Raw genomic sequence first — 15,429 nt, 5'->3', positions numbered from 1 at the left:
GCTGCAAAAAATCTCGATCGCGACCCGGGATTCACGTTTAGAAATTCCGTGATTGTAAAAAGGGCCGTAAAAGAGATTCCGAACCATGAGAGAGATGAGAGAGATGCCGCATGCCGAGAGATTCCACATGAGAGAGATGCCGCCTGTCACGCGCGTGTTCGTCTGGGTGAATGTGAGCGTGACTGGCAGCAATGTAAGAGAAGATGTATTGCAGGTAAGTGCGTGTCCGCTTGTTTCCTTGCGTGGCTTGATACGTTGAAGAGAGGGTAGCTAGTATGGTGTAACTGGTAGCATCCCTGACCGGCAATCTGAGGGTGTGGGTTCGAATCGCACTGCTGCTACCTTTCGTTCAACTGCCATGATTCAATTCAAGCATACATCTGGGCCTTGTGAGGCTTGTGTTGCGTTTTTCCTTCCCTCATTCACTACAACGTTACCAGACTGTTCGTACCCCCCCCCCCCCAACTCGTGGCCCCTGACGTAGATCTTGCCGCGAAGGCCGTGTAACATTGACGCTCGTTGCCTGTCTATTTCGACACCGATTAACACTGCGCCAGCTCTATTTGCTATTCCGTCAGTCGTCACCGACGTCGATGAGCCTTTTACAACGCTCGAAGGGCGAGAGAGATAAAGGCTCCCTTATGAGGCCAGTAATGACAGGAACGATTGCAAGACTCCCACGTCAGTCGGCCAGGTAGCAGTCACCAGAGACCGGTGAAAATGGTGGACAAGAATACACTTCTACGAGTGGTGAAGACCATCAACGTGGACCTGGCTTGTTCCGGAATAGTATGGTGAATTTTATTCTGATTGTGCGGGACACAGCGACGCAGAGCAATAACTTGAGGATATGCATTGTCTATCCTCGCTAATGCCTGCATTCATCGTGCCACTCAAGTTGTGTCCCTCTCTCTCTCGATATGTGTTTCATTGAGCAATCTGCTGACATGTTGCGGCATACTGCTCGGGGAAGCGTCCTCGGCCTACTCCAGAATATCGTGTCACCCGTTTCTTATTCGCTCTCTTCCTGAAAGCCTGCAGGGGACAGCCCCGATGAAGATATACGCCAGTGCCGTGTTCCGTAAACTTTTGTCCCAAGCTGTACAAGCAGGGCAAACACGTGCGCACTACGTACTTCGACGGCCCTTCAAGTCAGTTAGTGGTGGCATAGCTCCCCATATCAGAAGTGACTCTAAGCCTTAATCCGGCCATTTCGGTGGATTACGTTAAGCGCGACCAAGCACGTGGCGATCAGCTGGCGACTACACCAAAATGTAGCTCGCAAGCTTGCTTCATAAACGGATGGCGCTTGGATTCCCTTTTTTGGACGGTGAAACCGGCTCCACCCACGAGGTAGCAAACGATGAAAAATGACCAAACTCTGCCTATAAGCGACTCTGCACAGCCAGATTGATTTTAAAGGAACAGTCAGGACAGTTGACTTGTTTCGGGATTATGGTTATATTCCACTGGCAGTTGCGTTTCGACTGCATCAGCGAAATCTAGTTCGACAGAATCTCGTAGTTTTGAAGAAAAGCTAGCCGCGTGATGATTGCGTCCGGTTTCGTTTTTTCAGTGACGTAAGCGTGAACTGCCCACCTCGTCTGACGTCACAAGGACGTGCTACCGTGATAAAGGAACTCCTCGGATATATGACGAAACGTAGCGATTTTTTCTCGAATTAGTCACTAAATGCTAGAGAGAACAAAGAACGGAAAATCTGCTGGCATTGACGTCACGACAGTCAAGTCAGTAGCTAAAAAGTGAACAAACGGATGCGAATTTCGTTAAAATATTTTACACATTGTGTCTGAGCAGAAAGCACGAGACAACGTTTCTTTGCCCTGTCAAGGGCCAGGAGTGTCGCTAATTTCAACGCATTCAAGTTAACGCTCCAGGTTATCCAACGAGAACCCATATCTACAAATTCGTCGCCATACGAAATGTCCATTAATGCCCCAGATAAAATAGGCTCACCTGATGTAAAATGTTTTTAAATGTCGCAAAGTGCCAGTGAATAAATATGTTTCACACTCTCGCCATCAGGGTCTCATTACAACGACAACGGCTGTGGGCCTTTTGGACCTGGCCGACATCTACGGGACGGACGTCAAGAACGTGGCTCAGTTGGTGACTACCCGGGGAGTTGGAGGACTACTGGGATCCTTTATTGGTACGCGTAAGAAACACTTTCCACTGACTCGCAGACCCTGATCCCACTACCAGAGTTCGAGGTAACCCGTTACAAGTAACTCGTTACTGTAACTAAGTTCCTTTTTTTTGGTAACTTGTAACTTAACTCGGTACTTTTGCGCCGTGGTAACTTTCAGAGGAACTCGTTCCTTTTTTAGGTAACTTTGCCAAAGCAACTTAAGTTAAGTTCCAAGTTACTTTTAACTCGCTTTTCACTCACGTCCACATATTTTCTTGCTTCCTCTCCGGTTCCTTCGTGGCATTTTTTTGCCATAAAACGTGATATTCAATCAATTACAGTATTTTATTCAGGAAGTAAGAACCGCTGCCATTGAAATGAAGTTGAACCATTGTGCGCCCACAGGGAGTAAGATGCAAAGCATTGGAATAGACCTCTACCAGATAAACGTCATCATGACATTGGGAGACAGACTGAAACGGAAACAAATCGGAAGGAGAGGGCTGGGTTCCATGAACGGGCACTTGTTCGCTGCCTCCCATTGAAAGCGAAGTAGGACCGAGGGTCGCGTCCCTTTAAGGGACCATATCGTAATCCCCTCAAGACCGTGGCTTTCGGGCGCGACCTTGTTCACCTCTAGCTTCGAGCGTAGTTCAATTCTACCAAATTTTGGCGCTGTCGAACACTATGATGTCATTTGTTTACAAACAGGGAGATGTCTATTGTTGGACATAAACGAAAACGATCTAAGCGTGTTGCACTCCTCCGCAGGCAACTCAAGCATGGAGGAAGGAAACACAAGGAGCGGCTCTTCCCTCCAGACTAGCGTAGCCACCCTCTAGCGGTCGCTCGAGTCAAAATCGCCATTGCTTCCTGTCCACCACGTGATCCCCTCTAAAGTTTCGGTTTTGCAAGACTTTGTTTCTCGCGCTGCTCTCCGTATGATTTTGCTTCTTGGAAGTAATTTATTGTGAAAACGTGAGCACCGTCGTAGAAACGACGTATGGTAATGTGTTCCTGTCCCGGCTGCGGCTCTCGTTGAACTGAAAGCAGCTCCGCGGGAACGCGTTTTGTTCGTAAGTACACGGTAACTTGCTTTAGACGCCCGTATATCTTCGAGTCATCTTGAATTGTTCATTTGGGACCTCAAACTCTGCCGCAGATTCATTTCATATCTTGTGTTGTTGTACAAATCTGATTAATGGAACGGCATTCTTAACCACTTAGTCAAGAAAAGTACATACGTTGGAAGTTACCGTTGCCACACGTGATGTTTTCGGTCCCGCGTACTGCTTTTGCGTTCTGCACACTGTGACTGGTCTTCTAATAGAACAGTAAACATTCGCAACACACAGAAATAAAGTGCAAGCACGCGTTCAACGTAATACTGCCATCTGAACTGCAACACAACTACAGCTCGCGTCGTCTGCTGCCATGCTGTCTGGAGGGTCACGTGAGCGGTCACGTGGTAGACAGGAGCATCCCAGAATGCAATGCGAGACCGGCTACGCTCGTCCCGATAGAAAACCGTCGGAGGGGCCGCTCCTTGTGTTTCCTTCCTCCATGAACTCAAGGTCTAACTCAACTGCTCACGCGCGCTGCACCTGCGTATGCTATTTTGTGTCCGAAGTAACTTGGAAGTAACTCGTTCTTTTTTTTTAAGTAACGCAGTAACTGCGAGTTACATTTCAGGCTGAAGAACTTCGTTATTAAGTTGTAACTTGTTACTTAACTTGTAACGAGTTCTTTTTGACGGGTAACTTCTAATTAACTAATTAACGCACGTACTTTTCCGCTGTTTTCCCACTACCCTCCCTCGTCGTTCAGGTACATCCTTGGGCATCCAGTGTATCAGCTATGGTGTACTATATAACTTTCTTCAATTAACCATTTGATGTTGTTTCCGACTGTCACATTATGTTTATGTACGATCATGTACATATTTATTAGGGTTATTTGTACAGGGTTATTTTGCCGATCCCTGGTCACAGGTGCGATGTCACCCGGTGACTGCTCTAATATGTGGCATGATCGAGCTCAGCGATACGCCATGTCGACCTTCACGTGAGTTCGTAGCCTGCGGCTGAGCTCACACCTTATCAGATTAATGTGATCGCGAGTTTCGCGACCCGAAATGCCGAGCTATCACGCATTATCGTCTTCTTGCGGAGTACTTCTGCTCCACCGGTCTGGTGACGACTCTCTGAAAGCCCCCATCATCTTCCCCTCATCCGTTCCCAATGCGCTATAGGGCAGTGTACCGCCTCAGCAAATCTCATCGCCCATGGTGAATCGCCCACCTCATCATCATCCAATATGTATGTATGTATGTATGTATGTATGTATGTATGTATGTATGTATGTATGTATGTATGTATGTATGTATGTATGTATGTATGTATGTATGTATGTATGTATGTATGTATGTATGTATGTATGTATGTATGTATGTATGTATGTATGTATGTATGTATGTATGTATGTATGTATGTATGTATGTATGTATGTATGTATGTATGTATGTGTGTGTGTGTGTGTGTGTGTGTGCGTGTGTGTGTGTGTATCACGCCATACTGCGTAGTTGGTACCATGGACTGCAACATGACACCGAAGAAAGTGTGACGATTTGGAGTCGTTGGTGATGATTAATAACTAAAAGGGACAAGAACCGTTAGTGCCGTCTCCAAAAAGGGGACACGAAATTGCGAGACACAGGGCGAAGCATTGGTTTTGAATTAATTATTTCATTTATAGACAGTGCTTTACGTGTGTCACTCAGCATTTTGGCCTCCAAGTCCAGTTCTTTAAGGTGTGCGCCATGTATTTTATCGCTATTAATTTTGCGACAACAGCACACCCATCGGTGCTTGTTTCTCTTTTGATCCCGCGTTACCGCCGCGAAGCTCCTGTGGCTATGAGCGGCGTGTAGACGTAGACAGATGGAGAGAGGACAGCAGGAAGGAGTGGGGGACAGGTGTGGTTAGTATCCGTCCTGGGCGGACCTCAGAGGGAACTGTGCCGACATTCGTCTGGAAAGTCTTTGGGAAAACCCAGGGAAAATCTCAGACAGCGCAGCCGGTCACGATACGAAACCGCGTCACCTCTCAGTCTCAGCGTGGAAGAACCACTAACCAGTACGCCATGCGAGCTGCTCACATTGGTGCTTGATCGGCTGACATGACGTCATAGTCAGGTAGACATTCAAGAGTCTTAACTTCTGGATCAAAAACGGACCAACTATTTGTGTTAGCTTGTGGGATTTGCTCCTGGAAGTAGCCTTCCCCACCGGGTTGTGGTCTAAATAACCGGTACGTTCCCTATCGCCAATCAAGAATGACTCCGACACCAGACTGGAATGCAACTTACATCATTTATTGGTCTCGAACAGGTCTTCCTCCTGCGCTGCTCCGGTCCCGAATGTCCCCTTTTCCCCGTCGCTCCCTCCCGTCTCACCTCCCACTGACCTCAATCCACGCGACAGAACGGCACGTGCGGCGATCTTGGTCAGTGGAAGAAAACCTGCCCGGAGGGCAACTGAGGAGGTTGGGGGGCCTCAGACAAAGGGCCGCCCCCTCCTCGCGACCGCGTCACCACAAGCTGTACTATCGTTTCTGAGAGTTCCCAGTTCTTAGTTCCGTTCGCAGTTGTCCTAACACCCGAGGGCAACACTTCCCACCTACTCCTCCCTGTCACCTGTTCGCCGCTCCCCGTGCCACTCTGATGGAGCGGCTAGCTGCTCTAGGGCTGAGGGAGGTCACGCTGGCAACGCTACTGGGCCCTCTGCAACTCCCCGTTCAGTGGCGCGTCGGAAGGGAACTCGTACGCTTCCTTACTGACACAGGGCTCGCGCTGAGCCTGTGACTGCGCCTCTTCTTTCGCTCTTTTCGTTTTGTCTTTCTTTTTCTTCTTTTTCTTTTTCCTTTTTTGTAAGCGGGAATAGCAAGTCGGCTTCTGGAGCCAGGCTAACCTTTCCCCTCTTTCGTGTTTTTTTTTTGCAATAAACCTATATCCCCCCCCCCCACCCGATTTTAATGCAACGTGTTCTCCTGCAGGAGGTTTCTTGTACAACCGCTACAACACTCAACTCGTGACAATCGGCATGATGCTGCTACAGGCGGTGAGCGTCGTGCTTCTTCCCATTTGTGGGAGGCTGGCACTCGCCCATGTTGCTGCTGCTGTCTCAGGAATAGCCATCGGAGCCTTCGACACAGGTAAACAAGCGAAATGAACTCTGGACGTCCATGGGCGTCGTATAGCTGTCTGTCCTCTCACTGTGAGGTGGAACTCGCAGCCCCAGCAGTATGCCTTGTCATGTATCCCATATGTACCGTGTTTACTCATATTATTAACGGACTTTTTTGACCCAAGAGGCTTAGCGCCATAAAGAGGAGCGCTGATTACGCGAGGAAAACTGACACTCCCTCCACTCCACTGTGGCCGTCACCGCACAGTGCAAAAGTTAGACTGCGTGGAATAGTTACGAATGATATGACGAAGCGCACAACTTATGACCACAGACAGAAGAAAAGAAGCACACACACAGGCGCTTGCTTCCAACAATTGTGTTGAAGAAACGCACAGCATGCCGCATAAGTAGCTCGCAGACGTCATGCGGTTACGTTATGTACTACACTCTGATAGCGAAATTGAGGGGTTACCCACGCACGCATGCCTCAGCTGCGATATCTGCTCGTCTTCAATTATCTTACGTATGACACTGTCTTACTTATCCCAATACAAACACGTCCGTGGAACAGAGGTTCGCAACCGCTCTCACTACATAGGGGACAGCGAACCATTCGTCACATTTTCGTTTTGTGGTTCAAGTTGCCCCAGTGCTCTCACAACCGATCACTGATACAGCGTCCAGACTGTCCATCGTGTTGTCTTTCAGATGTTAGGAGACTTAGTGAACTGCATACTACGTAGGCGTTCTTGGTCTGCGTGATGCATCCCACTCTGATGTCTTCCATCAGATTAGTCAAGCTGTAAAGCTACACCAGCTTCTCTGGGGCTGAAAAGACTATGCTTATCTTGCCCTGACTTGCTATTTTGTTCAATTGACGATGAAGACAAGATGTGAAGGCACGGAATGACAGCTGGCGGTTGATGCTGTCCACAAAATGTGTTCCCCACATCCACGTGCCATTACAGGTATAATAATGCGGTGGCACCAGTGTCGACGATGGAAGGCCACTGGGCAGACGATGTTCGATACTGACGAACTAGTTTCCAAAGAATGCTTGAAATCTGACTGTCAAAAAGCACGTGCAGTTCGTCTCTACGTGGTCACGGTATACGGCCATTATATCCGTCGAGCGATGTTCCACATCTGAGGCGATCTTGCGTGTGTTGGATATCCCATGCGAAGCTCCACATCGCGTCATGCTAGGGAGCAGGCAGCCATAAACGTGTCTCTTTGGCGCTCGGAAACTGCCTTATCGAGATTGGCCGATTCGAGAAAATTCGCCATGAAATTTGTGGTTCACTGTTCCGGGGCACATTGGTCAGTATGAGATATGTAATGATGAAGTCATGAGTGAATAACGATACTATGGCCAAGTATTTGGTCCCACATAGCAACACGTTTCCATGCATGTTATTCCCAAAGGTACGCTTGCCGCGTAACGTGCATAGCACGCTCAGATCTAACAGCCAACGCATTGACGCATAAAATCCTCATGACCAGACAATATCAGAGCACAGAAAGTCACACAATAGCCCAGTTCAGCTAAATCGTGCAAAATCGTGCTAAATCGTGAAGGAGGTCAGCGTCCCACAGAAAGTCCGGGAAGAAAAACAGTGCCTGACGGCACTGCAAGATGGTGTCAAGGATCTAACACTGGTGCCAACGTGAACTGGTGCCTCATTGATGTTATTCAACCGATATTATAGGACATCCCTTCCGTTGTCATACATGTCACAGTCCATGACCACATGCTCGATATCTGCCAACACAGCACAGTTGGAGCATATACTATCGTTTCTGCACAAAATATATCGAAAAAATACGGCGCGAAGTACCAAATCCAAACCGTAACCAAGGTAAGCGCGTCTCAAGGTGTTTACTTCTTTCATCTCGATCCTGAAGCCGATAATATGGTATTCATCGCGGATTTCCATGCGCTGTAGAAAGAAAAGTATACCATAAAATATTTTTTGGCTAAGAAAGATAATGCAACTTGACTTACGTTTTTCTCTTCCAGGTGCCAACATATGGCTTATCAATTTGTGGCCGGCGAACTGCGGACCATCGCTTCAAATATACCATTTCATGTTCGGTGTTGGTGCCTTCGTAGCTCCACTCATGACGCATCCATTTCTCTCGCCAAATTCCACAACGAACGAATCCCTTGACGCCAACATCCAAGTCAGCCCCTTATTAGGTTCCGCAGAAATCGTCCAAGACGTTTCACCCTCTGCATCACTTACCTACGCAACCGAGCCGTCACGTATCCATTACGCATTTGCCATTGTATCGGCAGTACATGTCTTCATAGCGATACTCATGGTAGTAAGTTACATTGCGGACAGGTCAGACTGCAAACCTGTTCCCCTTGACAACGCCGAAAGTAATCCAGGAAGCGGCAAGTTCGCTGCGATTCTACTTTCTGTTTTGAGTGTCTTCATCTTCACGGTCATAGGGCTCGAATGTTGTTACAGTCAGATGTTGGCAACGTTCGCCGTCAGCAGTGCGCTTCATTTCAGCAAGTCTTCCGCCTCGTACCTGACGTCCGTCTTCTTCCTGACGTTCAGCCTGGGCCGTGTCATGTGTGCCTTCTGTGCGGCTGTGTCATCGCCTTTTAAGATGTTGCTGTGCTCCCAAGTTTTACTGCTAGCTGCACACGGCGTGCTCGTATTTCTCGGGGAGTCTTCAGCGATTACTGTGTGGTCGATGACGGCAGTGACTGGACTAGCGCAAGCGGCACTCTACGGTACAGCCGTCGCGTGGTGTGTGCGTTATGTGGTGCTCGGCTTCTTTATGATGTCAGCCCTTACGGTGGCGGCATCTGCGGGTTCGATGGCTGCCCCCGTCCTGGTCGGGTTATTCATCGATGACATCCCGATGGTAGTGATGTACATTTGCTTCGGCGCAACTGTACTCATGGGCTTGCTGTTGGTAATCATGTTCCTGTTGACCAGGAACAAAAGTGTACTCGCACCTGTGGAAGCGAAAAGCTCCGAGTGACGGACTTCGTTAGCGTGTTACGGTACAAGACGTCTGTAATTGTAAAGTGGCTGTGATGATGATGATGGTGGTGGTGGTGATGATAATTATGGGGACAAGAACAAAACGGAACTGTGCATCTCCCTGATTGCTTACTTGCGGAACAATAACAACAGATAAATTAATCATGATGAATATGGAAATACGCCACATGAGCTACGGCCCATGTATTTGCGCAGGACGTGCTCTCGTTTGCAATTTCTTGAGTAGGAGAATATAATAAATTGTATACGGTCAACCCTTGATGCATGAACGCCCGGAATTTCTGAAACTGTTCATGAATCGACGAATTCATAGGTTGAAGTTTTGAATGAACGGAGGGGATGGAGTTATAATGAGAGAACAGCTTTGTTGAACTTGGTCAAAGTCGATTTTCTGTTTGAAAGCTCCTTGTCCACCTCAGTTTGGGTGAACGTTAATACCTTGGGGGGCGTGACACTTCGTTACGAAGTTACACCGATGTCAATCTAGCATTCCAATTTTTATGGCAAATGCAGTAATGGACACGCAGAAGGTCGGCATTGCGAATATCGATACTCATGCGGCTCTCCACCAGTGAGGCAGCGCGGGAGAAATCACGTGTATACAAAAACCAATGGGAATGGCCGTAGCTCTCGCTCATCCAACGTCATGCCTTGACGTGGGCTTGCGTTCAAGGACCTGTATCCCGTCAGCTACGGCACGTAGAAAAATAATATTTTTCACAATATCCCCACGTGCAGTGCAATGCGTGCATGATCTCATAAACTACATATACCAAAGATGAAAGCTCTAACGGACCGGCGAGGAAGGGTCAAAGCTGCGATCCCAGTCCTCCGTTCGAACCAATGGCATTTTAGAACCCGGTCACGTTAGTATGAGCATTGCGCCGCCTTGAAGCCTTTGACGCCTTGGCTAGTCTATGCCAGTTCTTGAAGACATTGGTACCGTGGCTAATTACTATCCTGTGGACAACGGAGAGTTCCCGATTTTCAACAGAGAGCGTTCTTACCTTGCTATAAAGCTAACTAACTTAACTTAACTTAACTTAACTTAACTTATTTGTTGTTGTTGTTGTTGCTATAAAGCTGAGAGTAAGACGTTATGCTCGATTACAACTGCGGTTTATATCAGGATTAGGCGAAAACAAAGAAAAACTACTTTGTCTGGAAAATTGTTTGGTCCCAGGCCACATCCAGCCCACCATCGCTCTGCCTTGAAAGCTCTCTTGCCCTTTGTGGATACCATAGGATTTCGATCCTTATTGTGAAGGGGCTCATTATTTAATTCCCCACATCACCACCACCCATAGGGTAGAGTATCGCCTCTGGCGATGAAACTCCCCATTCATCATCTCACAATAAAGTTGTTGTCCTTGTTTTTACTTTGTCTGGTTCATCTGGTTCTCTTTGTCATCATCGTTAATTTATAATTTATCTGTTGATGTCGTTGTTGCATCGTGTTGTATCACGATATGCGGATGGTGGGACAGTGCGATATTTTTGTAATAGTTGGCGTCCCGTTTTGAGACTGGCTTTGTGAAAATTATGGACGAAAATGACTTTTTTTTTAAACTTGTCGTTTTCGACTGCTCTGCGTAGTGCTGACGGTCAAGCCATTAACTGAAGATGTAAACAACAATTCCTAGGATGCTCAAATCATCTTAAGCGAAACTGGTCCAGGATACCTAGCGTCAATATTTGTAACCATTGATTTGTAAATTTCATTTCAAACAAATATTTCGTCTCAGTCGTCACTCGCGAAGATATTTATTTCATTCTTGCGTCGTGTTGATTCCTACAACTTCCCACAGATTGATAGCGTAGTAGCTAATAATAATGGTTTAGTCAAACTAAAAGAAGGTTGCAAGCTGTCATCATACTGTGGCACAGATGGCATCACATCTACAATTTTAAGGAATACCAAGGATGTATCAGCCAAGTTTCTAACATTAATATTATCCCCGTCTCTGTCTATCGGCATGATTCCATCGGATTGGGCGGTTGCGAAGATCATTCCCATATTCAAGTCAGGTTCGCTGTGTTTATTGGTTTTGCCAAAGCCTTCGATCTGGTTCCTCACGCTCGTCTTTTAACAAAGTTATCCAAACTAAATATTCATCCATCCGTTCTCACATGGATTCAAAACTTTCTAAGCAATAAATTACAGTTTGTCATAGCCAACAGTACGTCGTCATCTCCCGATCACTTGACATCAGTTATCGGTGTCTCTTATTTATATTAACGACTTCTTTTCTCGTTGTCTTCTTCCGTATGTCTGTTTGCAAACGATTGCGTTATGTGTCGTAAAGTTTCTAACCCATTTGAACGTGATGCCCTGCAAAGCGATTTGGACACGACTGCACGGCTTGGCCTCTACCGGTTAATGCTCAAAAATCTTGATTACGATATCCTGGGACAATAAGCATGTCTATGGGTATTCCCCGTGCTTTTCATTAAAAATACGGGTTTTTGCACTAATGGGATACTGCGGGCCTGTCAATCTTGATTAGGGTATTTTATGATTACCCTATTACCTATTTTACCCATTTTATGATTACCTCTGATTACCCTTGATTAGTCGACAATTCCCATGTCTACGGGTATTGCACATGCTATTCATTAATAATGCAGGTTTCTGCACCATAATGGGATACTGTGGAACGGTCAATATGGATTGTGTTATTGTGAGACTATTCCCATGTCTACGGATTTTACCCATGGTTTTCATTAAAAATACGGGTTTCTCTACCGTAATGGGATACAGTGAGACTGTCAACCTTGCTTTCGATATTGTGGGACTATTCCCATGTGTGCGGGTATTACCTGTGCTGTTCATTAAATATGCGGGTTTCTGCACCTTAATTGGATGCTGTGGGACTGTCGATCTTGATTACGATATCCTTGGACCATATGCATGTCTACGGGTATTCCACTTCCTTTCCATTAAAAACGTGGTTATTTGCATTGTAATGACATTCTGCGTGTCTGTCAATCTGGATTACCATATTGTGGGACTATTTCCGTGTCTATGGGTATTACCCATGCTTTTCATTAAATATGTGCGTTTCTGCACTGTAATGGGATACTGTGGGACTGGAAATCTTGATTACGATATCCTCGGACTATAAGCATGTCTATGGGTATTCCCCGTGCTTTTCATTAAAAACGCGGGTTTTTGCACTAATGGGATACCGTGGGACTCTCAATCTGGATAGCGGAATTGTGGGACTATTCCCATGTCTATGGATTTTACCCGTGGTTTTCATTAAAAACGCGGGTTTCTGCACTGTAATGGGATATACTCTGTGACTGTCAGTCCTGATTACGATATTGTGGGGCTATTCCCACGTCTACGGGTATTCCCCGTGCTTTTAATTAAAAACGCGGGGTTTTGCGCTGTAATAGGATTCTGTGGGTCTGTCAATTTGGATCACGATAGTGTGGGACTATTTCCATGTCTACGGGTATTACCCATGCTTTTAATTCAAAATGAGTGTTTCTGCACTGTATTGGGATACTATGGGACTGTCTATCTGGATCACAGTATCCCATTACAGTGCAGAAATTCGTATAATTAATGATAAGCATGGAAAATACCCGCACACATGGGAGTAGTCCCACAATATCCTAAACCAGATAGACAGTCCCACAGTGTCCCGTTATACTGCAGAAACCCGCATTTTGAATAAAAAGCATGGGTAATACCCATAGACACTGAAATAGGTGTCTATGTCTATAGGTGTCTAAAGGTGTCTATAAGAATATCGTAATCAAGATTGACAGACCCGCAGTATCCCATTACAGTGCAGAAACCTGCATATTTAATGAAAAGCATGGATAATACCCACACACATGTGAATAGTCCCACAATATCGCAAGCAAGGTTGACGGTCCCACTGTATCCCATTACGGTACAGAAACCCGTATTTTTAATCAAAACCATGGGTAAAATACGTAGACATGGGAATAGTCCCACCATACCGCAATCCAGAGTGACCGTACCACAGTATCCCATTATGGTGCCAAAACCCGCATTATTAATTAAAAGCATGTGCAATATCCGTAGACATGGGAATTGTCTCAAAATACCGTAATCAAGATTGACAGTCCCACAGTATCCCATTAGTGCAAAAACCCGCGTTTTTAATGAAAAGCAGGGGGAATACCCATAGACACGTTTATAGTCCCAGGATATCGTAGTCAAGATTGCCAGTCCCACAGTATGCCGTTACAGTGCAGAATCCCACATATTTAACGAAAAGCATGGGTAATACCCGAACACATGAGAATAGTCCCACAGTATCCCATTACAGTGCAGAAACTCACGTATTTAACGAAAAGCAAGGGTAATACCCGCACACATGGGAGTAGTCCCACACTATCCTAAACCAGATAGACAGTCCTACAGTATTCCGTTATACTCCAGAAATCTGCATTTTGAATGAAAAGCATGGGTAATACCCATAGACATGGAAATAGTCCCACAGTATCCCATTAGAGTGCAAAAAACGCGTTTTTAGTGGAAAGCACAGGGAATAACCGTAGACTTGCTTATTGTCCCAGGATATCGTAATGAAGATCGACAGTCCCACATTATCCCATTACAGTGCAGAAACCCGCATATCTAATGAAAAGCATGGGTAATATCTGTACACCTGGGAATAGTCCCACAATATCGTAATCCCTATAAAGAGTCCCACAGTATCCCATTACAATGCAGAAGCCCACGTTTTTAATGAAAACCATGGGTAATACTCGTAGACATCGGAATAGTTCTACAACACCGTAATCCAGATTGACAGTCCCACATTATCCCGTTATGGTGCAGAAACCCACAATATTAGTGAAAAGCATGTGCAATATGCGTACACATGGGAATTGTCCCAAAATACAAAAAAAGAAGTCATGTAGCCCACACATAGTCACTTCGATTAAATTGCGTGAGAAACGGATTAAAGTATGTGAAATGAGGATTAAAAATAATGAAAGGAGGATTAATTCCGATGGCAAATGGATTAAATGTCATGGTATAGGGATTAAAATGTACGACAAGACGATTAATAACGGCGAAAAAGCTGTTGTAGGGCTGTTTCCGTGGATCTTCTCTTGTAGAATTGCGAGGAAACGATGAATGAGTGTTTTTCAAGGAACGATGCCATAACCTGTTCTATATTACCTTTTCCAGAGCTTTCGAGAAAATCGGAAGTACTGAAATCCTGCGGTAATTTGATAGCTCATGCACGTTACCGCCTTTATGTAATACTGACACTTTAGCTATTTGCATTTTCTTAAGCAACATGAGTCTGAATTTCTGAATGCCTGCCTTAGGAAAAAATGAATGAAGGAATGAATAAAGGAATGAATGAATAAATGAAAGAAATGTCGATGACGAAACGATTCGTACAATGGGCAGGAAATAAGGATGTGTAGTACAGAGAGGAGTTCTCCACAGTGCGTGCACTCGGGTGACTCTACTCTAAGAAGAAAACCATGGGTGAGGTAACTATGTCCGAGTCTTAGCCGTGTACCTGTAACCTCGTGTGATCTCTTGTCTAAACGTTGTATGGGGTGTCCGATGCTATTTTTAACCAGGTAAAGTTTATCGTTTGTCTGCGTGTCCCAGTACTCTTGCCATATTTTGTTTATTGTTTTCTTAAGAAGTGGTTTCAAGTCCTGAAAAGGCAGGTCAAACGTGTCACCTCTGCCGAAAGTGCAGCTGTAGCAGCTTTGTCTGCAAGCTCATTGCCTGTTATTTCTGTATGGCTGGGCTCCCAGCAGATGATAAGAGAAAGACCGTCGTTTGCTATTCTGCTGGCCATGTACTGTGCTCGTTGCACGAGGTGGTTCTTCTGTGGTTGAATGTTGCATATGGATTGTAAAGCACTATGAGAATCTGTGTATATGACAGATGATTCGATGTTACTCTCTAAAATGAAGTTCAGTGCTAAAATGATGGCATAAACATCTGCAGTGAAATGGACGTGATGATCTTTAAGCGGTGCGGACTTGAACATGAGCTGGATACCATGGCACAAAGAAACACTTGTGCTTGTTTTGGACCCATCTGT

The 15,429-nt window shown here is 45.7% G+C and overlaps 1 protein-coding gene across 1 annotated transcript; it reads left to right on the top strand.

Moving 5' to 3' along the window:
- Positions 1-689: 689 nt before the first annotated feature.
- On the top strand, positions 690-11,061 carry LOC135392823 (sodium-dependent glucose transporter 1B-like). Its single transcript, XM_064623528.1, has 4 exons — positions 690-789; positions 2,047-2,173; positions 6,205-6,363; positions 8,359-11,061. The coding sequence occupies exons 1-4, from the start codon at positions 721-723 to the stop codon at positions 9,339-9,341; spliced, it is 1,338 nt and encodes a 445-aa protein (XP_064479598.1). The 5' UTR covers positions 690-720; the 3' UTR covers positions 9,342-11,061.
- The last annotated feature ends 4,368 nt before the right edge of the window (positions 11,062-15,429 follow it).

This window comes from Ornithodoros turicata, chromosome 4 (genome assembly GCF_037126465.1).
Source record: "Ornithodoros turicata isolate Travis chromosome 4, ASM3712646v1, whole genome shotgun sequence".
Classification (NCBI taxonomy): Eukaryota; Metazoa; Arthropoda; class Arachnida; order Ixodida; family Argasidae; genus Ornithodoros; species Ornithodoros turicata.
Note: the sequence above shows the minus strand (reverse complement) of the source record. Positions and strands in the feature narration are given on the sequence as shown.

What these genes read in the sequence shown, in the direction of transcription:
- LOC135392823 (XM_064623528.1), top strand. Translation starts at nt 721, where the DNA reads ATGGTGGACAAGAATACACTTCTACGAGTGGTGAAGACCATCAACGTG. An exon ending in ACCTGGCTTGTTCCGGAATA is followed by an intron (nt 790 to 2,046) that starts GTATGGTGAATT and finishes TCTCGCCATCAG; the next exon opens with GGTCTCATTACAACGACAAC. An exon ending in ACTACTGGGATCCTTTATTG is followed by an intron (nt 2,174 to 6,204) that starts GTACGCGTAAGA and finishes GTTCTCCTGCAG; the next exon opens with GAGGTTTCTTGTACAACCGC.